This window comes from Periplaneta americana, chromosome 10 (assembly GCF_040183065.1).
Source record: "Periplaneta americana isolate PAMFEO1 chromosome 10, P.americana_PAMFEO1_priV1, whole genome shotgun sequence".
Classification (NCBI taxonomy): Eukaryota; Metazoa; Arthropoda; class Insecta; order Blattodea; family Blattidae; genus Periplaneta; species Periplaneta americana.
Window position 1 is genome coordinate 152,931,875 of NC_091126.1, and position 20,502 is coordinate 152,952,376.

At 35.3% G+C, this 20,502-nt stretch overlaps 1 protein-coding gene and 2 non-coding genes across 3 annotated transcripts in view; 2 read left to right on the forward strand and 1 right to left on the reverse strand.

Moving 5' to 3' along the window:
• Nucleotides 1-20,502, forward strand: part of Cerk (Ceramide kinase) — a 232,528-nt gene that overhangs the window by 41,278 nt on the left and 170,748 nt on the right. The window contains exon 2 of the mRNA XM_069838298.1: nt 9,655-9,936. Within this exon, the coding sequence (XP_069694399.1) occupies nt 9,655-9,936 (282 nt within the window). The remainder of the gene's footprint in view (nt 1-9,654; nt 9,937-20,502) is intronic.
• On the reverse strand, nt 14,848-14,921 carry TRNAR-UCU (transfer RNA arginine (anticodon UCU)). Its single transcript has one exon. It is a non-coding gene; the product is annotated as a tRNA-Arg (tRNA).
• On the forward strand, nt 15,987-16,060 carry TRNAS-GCU (transfer RNA serine (anticodon GCU)). The gene has a single exon. It is a non-coding gene; the product is annotated as a tRNA-Ser (tRNA).

The window sequence follows — 20,502 nt, forward strand, 5'->3', positions numbered from 1 at the left end:
CGTGAAAAGCTAGTCATTACGAGTTAACGTTTTTACTACATTTGTGCGGAAATGCGTGCGTAAAAGAGCTAGGAGAGAGGGAAAACTATTTGCATTTTCCTGTGCCACATGTTTGAGAGATAGCTATCCAGTCAAAATGATGTATGATTTTTGCATGACACGAGACACTGTAATCTCATTAAATCATCTCTTCACAGCTATTTCATTAACTGTCCTTTGTTAGGGTGAATACCGAGCTAATTGATTTCCTGCTGTGGCTTTTACAGAGTGAAATGCTGCAGGAATATAGCTCTAATTATATTCCATATATTTTTTTTTATGAAAGAGGTCCAACATTTGAGATAACTTTGTCAGAAAGCATTATAACTAAGAGGCGAGAATTTCATGCACTATAAAGTCCCAAAATATGCATGCATTCATGTATTATCAAACTATGAAACTCTTGCGACCTTTCGTTTTAGTGCAGTAAGGTTTCATATCGTCAATTGGACTATATTCCAGGACGAGATTTACGTAATCGTTTATTTTAGAACGAATTAATGCTTTTAATGAACAAATCATTTTGTATTCTATGTTCACTGTACATTAACTCCATATGTAGATGAAATTATTGGGGATCATCAGTGTGGTTATAGGCGTAATAGATCGACTATTGATAAGATTTTTTGTATTTGACAGATATTGGAGAAAAAATGGGAGTATAAGGGTTCAGTACATCAGTTATTCATAGATTTCAAAAAGGCATATGACTCGGTTAAGCGAGAAGTTTTATATAATATTCTCATTGAATTTGGTATTCCCAAGAAACTAGTTGGAATAATTAAAATGTGTCTTAGTGAAACTTACAGCAGAGTCCGTTTAGGCCAGTTTCTATCTGATGCTTTTCCAATTCACTGCGGACTAAAGCAGGGAGATGCACTGTCACCTCTACTTTTTAACTTCGCTCTAGAATATGCCGTTAGGAAAGTTCAGGATAACACAGAGGGTTTGGAATTGAACGGGTTACATCAGCTTCTTGTCTATGCGGATGTTGTGAATATGTTAGGAGAAAATCCACAAACGATTAGGGGAAACGCGGAAATTCTAGTTGAACCAAGTAAAGCGATAGGGTTGGAAGTAAATCTCGAAAAGACTAAGTATAAGATCATGTCTCGTGACCAGAATACAGTACGAAATGGAACTATAAAAATTGGAGATTTATCCTTCGAAGAGGTGGAAAAATTCAAATATCTTGGAGCAACAGTAACAAATATAAATGACACTCGGGAGGAAATTAAACGCTGAATAAATATGGGAAATGCGTGTTATTATTCGGTTGAGAAGCTTTTGTTATTTAGTCTTCTGTCAAAAAATCTGAAAGTTAGAATTTATAAAACAGTTATGTTACTGGTTCTTCTGTATGGTTGTGAAACTTGGACTCTCACTTTGAGGAACAGAGATTAAGGGTGTTTGAGAATAAGATTCTTAGGAAAATATTTGGGGCTAAGAGGGATGAAGTTACAGGAGAATGGAGAAAGTTATACAACACAGAGCTGCACGCATTGTATACTTCACCTGACATAATTAGGACCATAAAATCCAGACGTTTGAGATGGGCAGGACATGTAGCACGCATGGGCGAATCCAGAAATGCATATAGAGTGTTAGTTGGGAGGATGGAGGGCAAAAGACCTTTGGGGAGGCCGAGACGTAGATGGGAAGATAATATTAAAATGGCTTTGAGGGAGGTAGGATATGATGGTAGAGACTGGATTAATCTTGCTCAGGATAGGGACCAATGGCGGGCTTATGTGAGGGCGGCAATGAACCTCCGGGTTCCTTAAAAGCCAGTAAGTGATTATGTTCACTGTACACTTATTATAAAATACAGAACTTTCTTAAAACTTCAATTTCAGCGTAGGTGTATTTCAAGAGACAGTGACGATGACACTACACACTTTTGAAACGGTACCGTTTATCAGTAATGTATATTAGGCCTAAATTTTAAAATAATTTTTAGCAGTTTCAAAATTTTAAATTTTAAGAAAGTTTTATAAATCATTAATGTTAAAGGTACTGGTATTCATTTGACCCAATAATACTGAAAAATACAAACAAAACAAATGAAAAGAAAAGTGTTAGATAGGCATTCCAAACTCAATACACTACAGTTCAGTTGAGTCGCCCATTTCCAGAAACCGTTAAGTCCACAAAAATTCAAATTTGAATTGAGCATATAGAAATGCTAATATAGGTGCTAACATTGTTAAAAAAATGGCTTAATTCCAACTTCCTTTCTTTAAATATATCTAAATCAACTTTAGTTCCTTTTTCGTTAACAGCTGCCAGTGTTCAAAATTTAAAATTTAGCGATAAATATAGACTAATAATACACAGTGAAAATTGTTTAGATCCCAGAAGTTGTAAATGTCCACCTTTGAAAGAAGTCACGTATGTCAAATATCTGGGTGTCATTATTGATCAGAATTTAAAATGGCCTCATCATATTACTTATCTTTGTAGGAGGCTTCGTAAAACAATTTATAAATTCGTTAGTCTTCGATGCTACTTACCTATTAGAGTTCTACGAAATGTTTATTTGGCCATTATTCAGTCTATCATTCAATATGGTATAATTGTTTGGGGTGGAAGTACAAAAATTAATCTTAGTCCGTTAAATTTACTACAAAAACGAATAATCAAAATTTGTTTGAAGAAACGTTTCGATTATCCAACTAAATTAATTTATTCTGAATTTAATGTATTTAATATTGAACAAATTTATAAGTATACGCTGTTAAAATTTTATCATAAAAATCTTAATAAGTTTGTATTACAGACACACAATTATGACACAAGACGAAATATTAATTCAACATTAGTAGAACCTAAATGCCTCACATCTGCTGGTCTAAAGCTTAGCATAAATTTTGGCCCTCGGTTGTACAATGCTTTAACTAAATTACACCCAGAACTTCTAACATGTAACCCACTAACATATAACAAGAAAATTAGAAACGTGTTAATATCTTCAATTTGATTAAATAAATTTATAGCCTATGTGTATGAATTAATCAACCTATATTATATTTGTATTCTATAATTTTGAAATATATATATTAGTCCTACTTTTCACTTGTGATATTATTCTTCTCTAGTGTTAATATTATATTATATAATGCCATTGCCGCTGTAATTATATTTTAGTTCCTATTTTATTTTACTTATTTATTATTATTATTATTATTATTATTATTATTATTATTATTATTATTATTTATTTTAATATTATATCTGAACTGCGACCGAGCACGAGCGCTGCTCATCCGGTCTCAAATTTTGTTAATACTACTGTAGCTTCTTTTTATATTGCTTGTATTATTTTATTTGTATTTCACTTTGTTTGTTTTGTAATTATATTTCTTTATCTGTATATTTGAATTTAAATAGATAAATACATCGGGTGACAACTGGGGTTGTTTTGCAGATTTTAACCCACATTTGCAGGTATAATAGACGTTGTATCCTATTCATATTTTCGACAGAATGTTGGCTACAGTTCGAGAACCCGTTAAGTCCATGATTGTTACAGGTCCATAAAACGTTATGTCCATAAGCGTATACAGAAGCAAAGCCTGTTAAGTCCAATAGAAAAAAGTGCATTATAGGAGATACAGTTTTAATCAACGTTACATTCACACTTTTTTTTAATCCTTCATTTCTGCTAAATTAATAAATAAAAACCACATTATGTTAAGTGTGCTATGCTCCTGGATAACCAAAGAATCTCCAAAAACTGCCAAGAATATTATTCTACTGTCCCTTATTGTTGGCCACTCGTTTATACCTCCCGATAGATTGTTTGGTCATATGGAGAAGCAAGTTAAAGCAAGAAGCCTTATCTTGAAACCTACTGACTGTGAACAATTTTTATTATTCAATTTGGGACTGTATTAAAATTGGGAACATATGTACAAGTGTCTGATTTGAAATCGGCTGTCAAAGATATATTAAAAGCCTTCTCCAGCTTGGCATTTCCAGTTAAAGAAGTAAAAGGAACATTATCAAGAAGAAAACCACTACGGGGCCAGTCAGTAACTGTTCAAGGTGAGCAAAGCTGCAACCTTGATGTTGGAGTAGGAAAATCTATCTGCAGAAGAGGGAATTAATTCATGGAAACACAGCACACAGAAATTGAAAAGGGTGTAAAGCTAAACAAAAGACAAAATGAAAGATATCACGACCCTCGTAAATAATCACTATGGACCTGAATGGGACAGTTAAGAGGATATTTTATTTTACAAAAATTTAACACAACAACAGATAGGAGTTGAACAGCCAGGAGAATAGTGAAATAGGTGAACTACCAAATCAAGATGATACAATGATAAACCTTTAAGCGAAAAGTGGGAAATAATTATTATTCATTAGAAAGACAGAATCATAAAAAAATATATTTTTAGTAGGTTATTTTACGACGCTTTTTCAACATCTCAGGTTATTTAGCGTCTGAATGAGATGAAGGTGATAATGCCGGTGAAATGAGTCCGGGGTCCAGCACCGGAAATTAAGCCCAGCATTTGCTCATACTGGGTTGAGGGAAAACCTCAACCAGGTAACTTGCCCCAACCGGGAGTCGAACCCGGGCCACCTGGTTTCGCGGCCAGACGCGCTAGCCGTTACTCCACAGGTGTGGACTGAAATATATATTTATTTTCTTAGCTTTCATTCACGTTATCATATTAACTGTGTTATTAAAATAACTTCTTAAAAAGGCTTGTTTACCTTACTTAATGTTTCACTCATGAATCATAGTTCTTGTAAATTTTGTGTTCCACCTGCATTTTTTTTTTTGCTAGTGATAAACTGATGCTAATATACTATAGTAACAGACTAATTAATTCTAGTCTACATTTTTTAATAACAAATCAGTAATTAAGTCACTTTTATTTGAAATGTCTTAAGTATTCTCCCTTGTTGTGTGTCATCTTGAATAGTCAAATACAGTTCCAAAGCCTGTTATATCCAAGTTACAGAATCTAACACCGTTAAGTCCAACTTAAAATACTTACTTAAAAAGAAACTATTACAGTATGATTTCAGTACTTCATGTAGATCAGATGGAAATAAATTGCCATGTAAAACTAAACAAAGAAATTACAGAAAACCGAATTTGGAAACATATGACGGTTTTTCCTGGTTTCTGTAAAATTTTGTTGGAAGGACTTAACAGGTATCGGAAATGGACGACTCATTTGTTCCACAACAAAAAGTGTTTCAAAACAGGTTAAGTATCGACCCCAAGTTTGTCGGTTTAATTTAGAGACATTCTTTATACAGGAGCATCATTTTATTTTTACTAACATTTCCAATATTAACCTGGCTATACCTTTGGATTAAAGATTGAGAACCGAAATCATCGTTTGCTACCCCCTTCCACGACTGGAGTTCGTTGATACAGGCTTAAAATACAAAGAAATCACTTTACTAGGTATAGGAGGGAAGAAAAATAGTTCATCCATTTACATGAAGTAGGAAATATCGGGATTTTCAGTTTGATAATTTTTATTAGGTCTGTGTTTAATAAAAATTACAGTACAGTATTAACAATAAGTGTTTTCACTGACGAATTTAGCTATCCATTCGGACGTATTCATTATGCAGTGTATATTATACTGTCTACAGCACGTTAGCGTACAATATAGAGAATGAAGTTAAATTGAAAAATAATCATAATATGGATATTTAAACACATTTTTGAAAATGCTGGCCTTTTATTTCGATACGGCTTCAGTTCTTTTGTGTATATTATCGCACTATAGACTACTGTACCTAATTCCAATTATCAGTTTCGGCCTTCGTACTAGTAACTCATGTTGAAATAATTCTGAACCTGCTCTATAAAAGAGTACCTTACGTACTGTAAATTTAATCTTTACTTCTGCTGGATCCGAATAGATAAAATTACTCAGACATTCTATCTACTGTCCGTATAAGTGGTTTTATCGCAGGGTCGTAGAAAGGAGGGAAATCACGTGACAATTAACGAGCCCCTTTTATTTAAGTTATTTTAAACAGTTGTATAATATTACGTAGACGTCCAATTCTTAACAGAAATTAATGTTTTCAGAAAAGAGCTAAGACAGCTCAGCCACTAGTCTTTGCATAGGGGCGAACAGAAGGAAGAGAGGGAAACCGGGATGCAACGTCGGCAAACGGACGACAGTACCTGTGCGAAAATATGATTCAATATTGAAAGCTCTTTTGCCACTGGAAAACGCGAACATATTTCTGGAACGTACTATACTCACTAACTCATTACTGTTTACTATGACCGCATACACGGCCTCGGTTCTTTGTGGAGAAAGGTTGGATGTTTACTAGTAGAGGGGGTGGGAGCGAAGTACATTAAAAAATTCAGGTACAATAAAAATTGAAGTAAAAATAAAATTATGTCCCTGTACTATTATATTGATACAGCGTTGTGTAGATACTGCCTCATTGGTGAAGGAGAGTCAAAGAGTTCGCTGTGGGCAAGTTTTTTTTTTAAGATTAATGACGTAACTTTCCACTATGACTCGCAAAGCTGCATGTTCCAAGGTAGCACAAGAAAACGTGATGTAACCTGTTGTGACTCAGGATGAAGTCCTTGATTCCGTTGTTGTTCTGAAAGGAATAAGATTTGTACTTTTTATGGAAACTGAAAGAATGTGCAAAAATTCAATTTTCCATAAAACAATGAACCAGTTAAAGTTGCATCTGAAAGGCACTGCAGCAAACTATCACAGTAAGGATTACGATCAATGAAAAGGTGAAAATTATGTAACGCAAGAAAATAACTAAACGCGAAAATGAGAAACGAATGTAGACTAATTGCGAATAATACGCTAGGGCAGCGTTTCTCAAACTATGGTCCGCGGACCACCTGTGGTCCTCGAAGTCTCCCTTGTGGTCCTTCAAAAAAGACAGAAGGAAAAATAAAATTCAAATGAATTGCGTGTTACTCAATAGCTGAAAATCTCAGAATTTGAAAATGACACATCGGAATCGCCTTTCACTTTTCCTCACAGTATCGACATTTTATTAAATTTATTACCTTACCTGTCTACAGACTTCCCTCTCTGTCAGCAAACAAAAGAGGGATTTAAAGTACTGTGATCGTGGTGGTTCTCTCCAGCTTTTCCCTGCACATCTGGCTGCGTGCCTGTAAACCAGCCAGGGACCACCCGAATTCATAACAGAGGACCAAAGTACCGAACCTTTTCATGTATTTATGACTTTCTTAATAGTTTTGCAGACACCCAGCCTGCACATTGAAATGGCCACGTATTGTCTGTTGTACACCAATAATAGAACGTGCGAAATTGCATCTTTACTTGTTGAAAATCGGGCATATTTCTGAATCATTTTTTTTTCTTTCTGATTTTCCAGATGACAGTATAAGTAATTTTAGACTCCCCCTATTTTAAAATTCGGGCGAATCAGAACCAGAAATTCAAATTACAATGCTTTTCTAATTATATTTTTTGTAGACAATCACAAGTAACTTATAACAAATTTTATGCATTATTGATTCGTCGCTTGCCTGTTAGCAGTTAGCTGTTTGAAATCCTTCTTTTGCAGTACACGCTAGTAGTTGTCGATGTCTCTGTTAAATAGTGTCCATTATACATAATGGAAAACTGGCTTTGATCCGGATCTTTGAATAGAAAGGAACATGTTACTCTTCATTTAGGCGGTGTTAATAGTTAAGAAACTGTGTGTGAAGATATTAACATCAGTGATTGAGTGCCATTAAAGAAATATCTACCTGTTCCTGGTACCTGTTTAAAGAAAAAATACTTTCGTAAATATGACAAGAGTTATTTGGAACTTGGATTTAATTAATGTGGCAATGAGCGTGAACCAAAACCTTGGTGCGTTGTTTGTTACCCATGTCATTGCAAAGTAATGAAAATATTTTGCTATTCTGAGGTCTTGCCTTAATAAAGTTGATTACCTTAATGCTGTCTTGTGAAGGTGCGTACACACTTAGCGAACGAACAACGAACGAATGATGAAGCGAAATTTCGTTGTTCGTTCGCTATTTGGAGCAACGTACAAATCATCAGGAAATGACCAGAAAACATTCACATTCCCTGATTATCCGCAATAATGGCAGACGAAAATATAATTATAGCAAGTGCAGCTGTTGTTATTATAGGCAGGTTAATAAAAAGAAAGTTAAAAAACAAAAGGCGATGGTGGCAGACGCCACTCTACGAAAGTCGCAATCAATATAGAGGCACTGACTTGCTTCATGATTTACGTCGAATGGAATCGGGAGAGTTTCACAACTTCTGTCGCATTTCAGAAACAGACTTCGAAATATAACTGTGCAAAATAGGGCCAAAAATTTCCAAGAAAGACACAGGCTGACGAGAAGCAATACCTATTCAGGAAAGGCTAGCATTAACACTTCGATATCTTGTTACAGGGGATTCGTATACAAGTTTAATGTATTTATTCAAAGTGTCGAAACAGCTGATTACCAGGATTGTTCCAGAAGTATGTACAGCTATAATTGAGGAACTGGAAGATTTTATTAAGGGACGACTGCAAGACAGGGGAAAGTTTCAATATACGGATACCTCACTGACAATAATTATCTTAAAATACTGAAAAGAGAGATTTTTTCTGTTTTTGTCGAATGCGCATCATGCTTACGAAAAGTCACTTTTCAGTGCCAATAATTTATTTTGTGTGCACAAGGTTGGAGCTTTGTTTTTTTCTGGGCATCAATGTGTCCAAAAAGAACGACATACAGTATGTTTATACACGAACCAAGTTGACTCGTACACTTCATCACTCCCCATTCCATATCTTTTCGTGGACTTCTGTCTTTCCCTCCGGAATTATGTCAGTAGGGACTCAGTTTTCTTTTTGACTTCTGCTCCCTACAATAAACAAAGAAATATGTATTCACTGAAAATAAAAAAAAAAAATAATTTTCAAATTTTGCACGTGTTTGACTCGCCTACTTTACAGCTGAACATCTTTTGAATAGCTTCCCAAACATGTTTTCTTACTTTATTGTGGGATTCCATAAAGTTTCCTGCTCCCTATATGCATTAATAAGATTTATAACACTCGTCTTCCGCCCACTCCAGTTTCGACATCCTGTTGGTGAAATTGAACTAATTGCTGCGTTCTGCTACGAATTATAAGCTAGTGGCAAATCCCGTCCACAACGAATACCAACTTCCTTTGATGTACCGACAAGCGACGGATCACTTTTGAAGGCAAACCAAACGATCAGTTTGCCTTTGCTGCGACGTACACACGTTCCGATTTCAATCAGCGAATCCATTCGTTTGTCGTTCATTTGCTAAGTGTGTACGCAACTTTACACGAGCACAAACGGGTTCTTATATTAACATTAACTTAATTAGTTAATACTAATGTAAATTAATTGAATTAAATTAATTTTACTTAATTAATGCTATTTTAAAATATAAGTATACTGGTATTAAAATATGCTACAAAAATGATAAATTTACTCTTGAAAGGAACAAGAGTAAGGTGGTCCGCGGAACTGTGCTGACTTAAAAAAGTGGTCCCCACTTCAAAAAAGTTTGAGAAACCATGCGCCAGGGAATATGCCAGCTTTCATTTTCATATTCTTTTCTGTTGCAGCACGTCACACATTACCGCTCTCCGACGTTATGGCGGTCCACTACGTCCATTCCGCAGACCAGGCGCATTGTTGTCCCACAGCGGACCAACTGGACGCCGCCGCCGACGACAAGACCCTTGGGGAGTCTGCGTCGTCCACGCCGCCGAGGCACACCAGCTTCATCTTGCACTACGCCGCCCGAGGCTCCAAGAACAAGTGGAAGCACCATACGGTGACCATGAACCATACTGACCCGCGTCAAGTCGCGTCCTGGGTGAAGACTATTCGGAATTACCTCAGCGGTGAGTTTTATTCATCTCATAAGTTGTGGCAGTTGGTCCATTGTTAATAAACTGTGCTGTAATAGTACATTATGCAACGAGCCTATAATGGTAGTAATTAAGACGCGAGTATGTTTATGAAACGAGCGCAAGCGAGTTTCATAATTTTCATACGAGCGTCTTAATTACCATTATAGTCAAGTTTCATACGACATTTTATGTTCGACCATATTTCTAACTTGAAATTATTCATAAGTATTCATGTTATTCTTATCTGACTGAGGAGCATAGCTGACCTTGTTTAATACCTCTTAAATTGTGAGATGTGCGCAGACGCGAAATTATTGATTTTTTCCGAGAAACAAATCTCGACATTGACCTTGATATAATCTAGAGAGTAAAATAAACATTAATCTTGATATAACCTTGAAATTGAATTAGACATTGAAAAACGAGATGACAAATTGAATTTATTTGAATATTATTTACAATTAACGCTAATTATTATAGTAACAGAACTGACTTTATTTCAAAAATAGGTGATTTATTGATTTATTGTTGTCTTTCGATTGCATATCCGAGAATAATCGATACTTGCGCTTTCATATTGCTACAATGGTATTTTCTGATTGATGGAACACCTGAACTTTAGTGAATAGGTGTACTTTAATCGGGTCCATTAAAGGGCTGCTACCAGGTATATAATTATTACATTTCGGCATGGTCGAGCATAAAGTAGTTTTTGCACTAGATATGTGACATGAAGCGTTCTTTCCTATTTTCCTTCATTTTCAATTTGAATCTGTGCATTGTTCCATCTTAAAATCCTGAATATGTCAATTGCATAGAATCGTACCTCGGTCCAGTTTCACCAACCATTGTTAAATATTTAACATGTCGTTAAGGCAGTTCAACAGTAAACTTAACGGAAGATATATTTAATCAACTGTTGTTACTGCTAACATCGTGTTAAACCCATGTTAAAATAACGTAGCATATTCCCGCAGTTAAATCCTTAACGTCCTGTTACAGCGTGAATCATGGCTGCCAGAGAACATATGTTACTCTCCGCATTATTATATGGAGATAAATTTGCAGTGAAAACAATTAGTTGCAATCACTACTTCAGCATTTTTAATTGTTCAGAATAGATATGTTCATAAATATTAAAATGATTCATATTAATATTAGCATTGCACCCACAGTAAAGAGAAGATATGTGTTTATTAACGTAAGCATTTCTGTCATTATTATTTCGTAATAATACTCAGATATAATTGCAGATTTTCAAAACGATATTTCTTTATTTCACTAATTTAACAGTTCACATGTAATTATGACCAATGACGTGTGAAGATATGTTATATATAAGATATGAAAATAATGTTAATGCTTACCATTGTAGTATTCAGCATCACAATTATTTTCATTTTCTATTGGTTTTATTTTATCTTGGATAATTGAAAAAATCTTCGTACAAATATCAACTTTGAGAGTGAAAGTACCACAGTCAGTTTTCAAATGTTCCACTGTACTGTATCTTGCCCGTGACCCTCTTAGCATTTCTTTTAATATTTTCATAACGTTGATTTGTTTCATAGTTCGCGTTTTCACATCCAAATGAAGATTGAAAGTATTTTGTTAAAGAGACCCATGCTTGTTCTTTTTCCCTAATGAAAGTTCCATCACTACGTTTGAGTTCAATTACATTAATATAATTGCTAGATCTACTAAAATAATTATATTTCTCATATGAGGTAAAATTACTGCTCCTTACACGTTTCTTTTTCTCGATTTCCGTTGTAATTGTGTTAGTCTCCAATACTTCCATAATGTAAAAAATACAATTCTCCGCTAAAACAAATGACTACACCAACTAAAGGCACATTCAGTAAATTTTCATACAATCACTGCTTCTTTGATTCCTGTTACTTTACTCTTAACATCTTGTTATCTAACCAAAGTACCTCAAATGGTTGGTGAAGCACTATTACACTAACAGGATGTTTAATTTTTAACAACACGTTCGTTAAAATAACGCTAACAGCATGTTAACTAAGTTTTGTGAAACTGGCCCCTAATATTGTAAGCAGCCATTTCATAGGGAAAACAGTATTGTTTCTCTTTGTGGGACATTCCAAGTGATATTCCGATAAACGAAATCTCTCCTGAAATTTTCTGTTTAATGCACCGTAAAAATTCTCTATTTCAGCTAACAATAATTCACCTTCGAAATACTCAGCTGTGAATCTTGCTGTTACTTTATTTACTACTAATCACTACTATCTACTTTTACCGCTGGAATATGGCCGGTTAGAGATTTCCGTGGTTAATCTCCTGTTTAAGCCCTAACCGACGTCGATGCACCGTAAAAAATTCTTATAAAAGTGTTAGATGGCAAATTTAACCTGTGGTTACATTAACCGACTTTAATGCACTGTCCCTATAGTGTAGTTGCAGTAAACTACTATTAAATTGATTTTCATTATTTAACTAACTAGCCAATTCAACTTAATTATAATTTATATTAAGTTATTGCTCCCTCGCATAGCCTTTATCCGTGAAATAAATATGATTAAATAAAGTTATACTAGTCAAATTTTAACTCAAGACTAATGCTCCAGAATCTTAAGTACAGGGGCATCATTTTATTTTTACTATTATTTTTAATATTAACCTGTCTATACCTTTAGAGAGCCGGAAACACCGCTTGCTCCCCCCTCCACGACTGGAGTTCGATGATACTGGCGTAAAACACAAATCATTATGCCAGATATAGGAAGGAAGAAAAGTAGTTAATCCATATACGTAAACTAGGAAATATCGCGATTTTGAGTTTGATAATTTTCATTAGGTTTTTCTTTAATCAAAGTACAGTACTGTCCGACATTCTTTATACAGGGACATCATTTTATTTTTACTAACATTTCCAATATTAACCTGGCTATACCTTTGGATTAAAGATTGAGAACCGAAATCATCGTTTGCTACCCCCTTCCACGACTGGAGTTCGTTGATACAGGCTTAAAATACAAACAAATCACTTTACTAGGTATAGGAGGGAAGAAAAATAGTTCATCCATTTACATGAAGTAGGAAATATCGGGATTTTCAGTTTGTTAATTTTTATTAGGTTTTTGTTTAATAAAAATTACAGTACAGTATTAACAATAAGTGTTTTGACTGACGAATTTAGCTATCCATTCGGACGTATTCATTATGCAGTGTATATTATACTGTCTACAGCACATTAGCGTACAATATAGAGAAAGAAGTTGAATTGAAAAATAATCATAATATGAATATTTAAACACAATTTTGAAAAGGTGGCCGTTCATTTCGATACAGGCTTCAGTTCTTTTGTGCATATTATCGCACTATAGACTATTGCATCTAATTCCAATTGCCAGTTTCGTCCTTCGTACTAGTAACTGATGTTGAAATAATTCTGTACCTACTCTAAGTACTATACATTCAATCTTCACTTCTGCCCGACCCGAAAATATAAAATTACTCAGACATGCTATCTACTGTCCGTCCAAGTGGTTATGCCGCAGGATTGTAGAAAGGGAGGAAATCACGCGACAGTTAATTACTTAACGAGGCCCTTTTATTTAAGTTAAATTAAACACCTGTATAATATTACGTAAACGTCCAATTCCTAACAGAAATTAATGTTTTCAGAAAAGAGCTAAGACAGCCCAGATTTTACAGAGGGGCGAGCAGAAGCAGGTGGGGGAAATCGGGATGCGACGTAGGCAAACGGACAGTACCTGTACGAAAATATGATTAAATATTGAAAGCTCTTTCGTCACTGGAAAACGCGAACATATTTCTGGAACGTACTATACTCAGTAACTCAGTAGTGCTTACTATCTGCGGTCTTGGTTCTGTGTGGAGTTGGAACTTCACTAGTAGAAGGGGTGGGAGTGAAGTACATTGAAAAACTCAGGTACAATAAAAATTGAAGTAAAAATAAAATGATGTCCCTGTATATTGTAAATATTTATAATTTAAATTGTTTGATGTGACTTACGTCACTAATGTATTGTTTAAGACTGGTTGTGTGGAAGACAATTATGACTTTAACTATGAACTCAGACTTCAAGATATTTTAATTAGTAATATTTATATTATAAGTGTTTATTAAAAAGTTCTTGCAATTTCAGTTTTTGTTTTGTTGGGATTTGCTTCAGTTTCTTTTATAAATCTAACTTTGGCTTCTAGCGAGTAGCTCTTCCGTTTACCGTCACATTTGATTACTAAACAGATACTGAGTGACCTGCAATAGTGATTTAAAATGTTTACTTTATTTTACCTGTTCTAAACTTGCAATTAAAAACGAACCCTGTCGCCTCTGTACTCGCTTGGGCTGTGAGATTTTGCTGTATTATCGGTACGAGTCCCATAACCTTGAGGTCACTGATGTAAAGAGGCAGTAATCTTCATTATTACGTGATTTAAAGTTACCCGTTTCCAGCAGCTGATATTGAGGATTGTGGGAAAGGATTAAAATGTATGCTAAGTCATAAGACAAATCATGTAAATTTAAGAAACTTTATTGCACACCAAAGCGAACAAAGATACGTACAATTTAAACTCCATTAAAGATAATAATATACTATTTACAACAGCTAATTACATACAAATTAATTACGAGCAATTCAGAAATAATTTATATATAATTACGTGTAATTTTGCGTGGAAATGTGCATAATTACGTATAAACTAGAACTATGAATAAATGGGTTAATTATAACTCTAGTTTACTGCATAAAAGGAGCGTTCTGTAAATGCTTCCTGCGTAAAGGTGCGTACACACGTAGCGAACGAACAACGAACGAACGATGAAGCAAAACTTCGTTATACAAATCTGGCTTTCAGGTAGTAGCTCCCTGTAAAGCAGGTTTGAATAATTTCAAGGAAAAATTGTTCCGGAGCCGGGTATCGATCCCGGGACCCTTCGCTTAGAGCGCGAACGCTCTACCGACTGAGCTACCCCAGGAACTATACACGGCACCGTCACAATTTGTCCTTTTATATCCACACAACTCAAAAGAGCTGACAAGACGCCAGAACTCAACTATGAGTGCACACAATACTGTGTGACTTAATTTGTGGCTTTCTGTTAACTTCTATTATCCATGTGCTAAAAAGGATAAATGTTCACCTTCCCTCGTGCTAAAAAAAGTCCCTTGTGCAGACGCTTGTATTTTCCTATTTTGACTATGCTGACATTTTACTGACTGACCTTTCCAGCGACAACAAAACGAAACTTCACCGTGCTCATAACTTGTGTGTACGTTTTGTAAGCAATGTTCGTAAATATTATCACATTACCCCATCCCTGGAAACAATAGGTTAGCTTAAACTAGATAAGAAAAAAAAATTACATTCACTTCTCTTTCTCTTCGAAATCTTGAACTCTTCTATTCCTTCGTACCTGTCGTCTCGCTTCACTTACCTTTCTTCCCACCACAATCTGAACACACGCTCTCGCCATGAAACAATACTAACAATACCATCCCATCGCACCTCCTCATACTCATCCTCTTTCACAATAGCCCTGCCAAGACTCTGGAGTTCGTTACCTGCTAGCATCAGGGACTGTCGAAATAAAACTGAATTCAAACGCAAACTTACTGGGCACTTGGTCAGTAATTGAGACTCGTTCAGACATGGTTTCTTGTAAATAGTTCTCTTAATCTATCACAAAATATTTCAATATCAGGTAATTTCATTACTATAGATTTTTGTTATTGTAGGTTCAATTTGTAATTCAGTAAATACAAAAATATTATTTGTTCTCAACTTCTATGATAAAATGTCTAGCTTTCATTAATCAGGTAATCTTGTCGTACTTTAATTTTTATTGTAATTGTAATTGTAAATTTAATGTTAATTGTAATTTTATTGTTCATATTATAGTTGTAATCCCCTGGTAGAGGGGCAGAGAAGGCCTGACAGCCTTATCTCTACCAGGCTAAATAAATAAATACTACTAATACTACCTCCAGTAACGAGGTAGCTCCCTGTAAAGCATGAAAAATTGTGACGGTGTCGTGTATAGTTCCTGGGGTAGCTCAGTCGGTAGAGCGTTCGCGCGCTAAGCGAAGGGTCCCGGGATCGATACCCGGCTCCGGAACAATTTTTCCTTGAAATTATTCAAAACTTCGTTGTTCGTTCGCTGTTCGGAGCAACATACAAATCACCAGCAAATGGTCAGAGAACATTCGCGTTCGCTGATTATCCGCAGTAAAAGTATACGAAGATGTGATTATAGCAAGTGTAGCCGTTATTATTATAGGCAGTTTAACAAAAAGAAAATTAAGAAACAAAAGGCGATGGTGGCAGACGCCACTCTACGAAAATCGCACTCGATATAGAGGTACCGGTACTGACTTCCTTCATGATTTATATCGAATTGAATCGGGACAGTTTCACAACTTCTGCCGCATTTCAGAAAGAGACTTCGAAATATTATTGTGCAAAATATGGCCATAAAATTTCCTGCTTCCTATGCACATAAATAAATTTGATGAGAGTTTCTTCAGTCGATACCAGTTTCGACATCATATTGGTGAAATTAAAATAACCGCTGCGTTCTGCTACGAACTACAAACAAGTGGCAAATCCCGTCCACAACGAATACAAACTCCCTTTGATGTACCGACAAGCGACGTATCACTACCGAAGGCAAATCAAACGATCGGTAAGCTTTTGGTGCGTCGTCCACATGTTCCGATTTCAATCGGCGAATACATTCGTCTGCCGTTCGTTCGCTACGTGTGTACGCATCTTAACTAGAATTTTGAGTGCCCAACCATTGCAAGGTACAGATGCTCTGCGTTTCTCATGTTGCTATTGTCATGGCTTAGTGTTCTCCAGTGTAGCGAAATTCAACTCTTGGTTTATTAATTCCTACAACGGAATTAGATTTGAATGTGAGTTGTTTATCTTTATTGATTATTTATTACATTTTATCTTATTGATTAGAAATCTTGAACTGATAACTGGAACGAAGTATTATTCCACATGGTCTCCTGATCATGGATATCTGAGGAATGGTTCGAGAGACTATATTCGTACAGATAAAATTGTATTTTGTGCAGCCATATCTCGAGGTATTTGAATTTTTCCAATTTTTATCGTTTGAAATGATGGAAAAATTAAAATATTTCGGAGCAACAGTAACAAATGTAAATGACACTCGATAGGAATTTAACGCAGAATAAATGCGGGAAATGCCTGTTATTATTCGGTTGAGAAGCTTTTGTCATCCACTCTGCTCTCAAAAAATCTGAAACTTAGAGTTTATAAAACAGTTACATTACCGGTTGTTCTTTATGGTTGTGAAACTTGGTCTCTCACTCCGAGAGAGGGACAGAAACTAAGGGTATTTGAGAATAAGGTGCTTAGGAAAATATTTGGGGCTAAGAGGAATGAAGTTATACAGGAGAATGGAGAAAGTTACACAACGTAGAACTGCACGCAATATATTGTTCACCTGACATAATTAGGAACATTAAATGACAATCGGGAGGAAATTAAACGCAGAATAAAAATGGGAAATGCCTGTTATTATTGGGCTGAGAAGCTTTTGCAATCTAGTCTGCTGTCAAAAAATCTGAAAGTTAGAATTTATAAAACAGTTATATTACCGGTTGTTCTGTATGGTTGTGAAACTCGGACTCTCAATTTGAGAGAGGAACAGAGATTATGGATGTTTGAAAATAAGGTTCTTAGGAAAATATTTGAGGCTAAGAGGGATGAAGTTACAGGAGAATGGAGAAAGTTACACAACGCAGAGCTGCACGCATTGTATTCTTCACCTGAAATAATTAGGAACATTAAGTCCAGACGTTTGAGATGGGCAGGGCATGTAGCACGTATGGGCGAATCCAGAAATGCATAGAGTGTTAGTTGGGAGACCGGAGGGAAAGAAGTTTTGCGAGGCCGAGACATAGTTGGGAGGATAATATTAAAATGGATTTGGGGAGGTGGGATGTGATAGAGACTGGATTAATCTTTCACAGGATAGGGACCGATGGCGGGTTTATGTGAGGGCGGCAATGAACCTGCGGTTTCCTTAAAAGCCATTTGTAAGTAAGTAAATCCAGACGTTTAAGATGACAGAGCATGAAGCACGTATGGGCGAATCTAGAAATGCATATAGAGTGTTAGCTGGGAAGCCAGAGGAAGAAAAATACCTTTGAGGAGGCCGAGACGTAGATGGGAGAACAATACGAGTATTAAAATGGATTTGATGGAGTTGGGATATGATGCTAGGGACTGGATTAATCTTGGTCAGGATAGGGACCGATGGCGGACTTGAGTGAGGGCGGCAATGAACCTCCGGGTTCTCTAATAGTAATATGCGTTGAGCGGTATGTTGAAGTTTTCATGTTCCAGGAAAAGTTTGAAAAAGCGAAACGTAATTGAGCTTTTTTAATTTCCGAGAATTGAAAGAAAACATACCGCTCGTGTATTATCGTACATTATTTTGTGCGAAGATCGTTTATTACATACCTGAAAGAGGAATTTCTAATTAGTTGCAATGAAATCTCCATCTTGGTTTCTGTTCAATGACGGCAAATTTGCAAAACAAAAATATCTATCTTCAACATTGTTGCTTTAAAATGTTTTCTGTGTTTACTATACTCCAGCAGGCCGTGATATACGTCTGTCTTTTTTCCCCCAGTCTATAAATGCGAACTTAAAACAAACGGCTTCCTTAATGTTAATTGCATCACGAATGCAGTAACTTTAGTGGAGTTGTAGAGTTTACTTAATTTTTGCAAATATTTAAAAACAATAATTAACAGTGCAATTTAGGGGAAATTGCAGTGGTAAGTTTCCAATTTATAATTATTACTATATTGAATGTCTCTAAAAATAATATGTCAAAAGCCTAAAGCAGTAAAATCAATATGTTACTTAAGCGGTAAGAAGAGGGAAATTGTTATGTGTGTTAGGTTGGGAATACTGAATGTGGAATTTTAGACTTTCCGCGGATTGGTTTTGTGCGGAAACCAAGCAAATACGCACGATCTCGCACAAAAGCCATTTGTAAGTAAGTATACCTGTGAAATAATTTTCAGTTCAGACATCTCACAAAAGAAGCTTAGAGCTAAAATGTTGCTCATGCTTCACTTGTAAGACAAGTTGATATCAAGACAATCGTCCACAGACAGTGTTCAGTTATATTTGTCTACACACACTTTTGGGTATTGAATTTTATGGATCACGTACACCTTGCAGTGTAAAAAAATGATTTTTCATTCTACTTATAATTATTAATTTAATATGAATTTTTACTTTATATCTCTGAAATGAATGTTAAAGTATAGTATCTATAAAATTGACAAAGCTATGCATTAAAATGTCCTGCCACGCAAACACATTACCAGCAAGTAATCTGTAAGTTTATTACTCGTTTCGTCAAAACTTTATTTTTCAAAACTCTTTAGATAATATCTTCCAAATTTGTTTAGATAAATGTATTACATTTTGCATGTCCCTTTTTATTAGCAAGATCAGAAAACCGTAGCTCAATCTTTATCCTATCTTAGAGAGAAAAATAAAATAAATAAAGGAAAACTTTAAAATTTAAACTTGCGAAGAAAAATGATTTCTTCCTCTTGCAATGTCTTTACACATAACATAAATGTGGCTACTCAACATTCTAAATCTTGATTACGATACTTGTTCTTGTATATCATAACATCAGGATGTGTTTTGTTTTATTCAGTTTCACATTGCATGTTCAATTTATGCGACAACTCTACCGTTTGGCGCTGACGGCCACTTATGTTTCCGTGGCTATACAAACACAGAGTACCTCTTTTCACTTGGTATAAATGACTCACATTCAGCTGTATTTCGTTGCTTGTAAAGTCACTTTCTTTAACGCGCCGAACTTTCTCCGTCTTTACCTAATCTTTCAGAAACGAGCGTCTCTGATGTAAAAGTGTTGCGTAATCTACATTCTTTGAATCCATGCTACATAGAACAGGGATGAGACGATATTAGCTCCCAATCATGGTAGAAGAGCTCGACCTTGATCATGAGCGCATAGCGCATCCACTACATAGAGTCGTAACGTAGACATCAGGGATGTACATGCACATGCAGCGAATATAGGCAGCAATTATTACAATAACTTGCGTTACTAAATTTCTGGCTATGTAATAGGGCTAATCATTCAGTTATTTAATATACATGTACATATATAAACAAATCCCAAAGGGAAGGGTTTTTTGGGAACAAAAAGAGAAACGGGGAAAAGTTAATTATATGTAAACCATTTTCTTGTTAAAACCAATAATTTATTATGTAAATACTTCACTTCATTTGTTAGGAGAAACTAATAGGGTCTACCTGCTCCACGTGTGTGATCTCTAAATACTTTTGAGTATTTGTTGAAAAAATAATAATGACAATATTGATTGAAATAGAGTATATTGATTGTGTGATTGTGAAAATGTAGTCTTTACTCTCCAGTCGTGATTATGTAATGAGTTTTCTTAGAGTGATTTGTGAGATGCACGTAACACGAAAAAACAAATTGATTAAATTAAGATATTG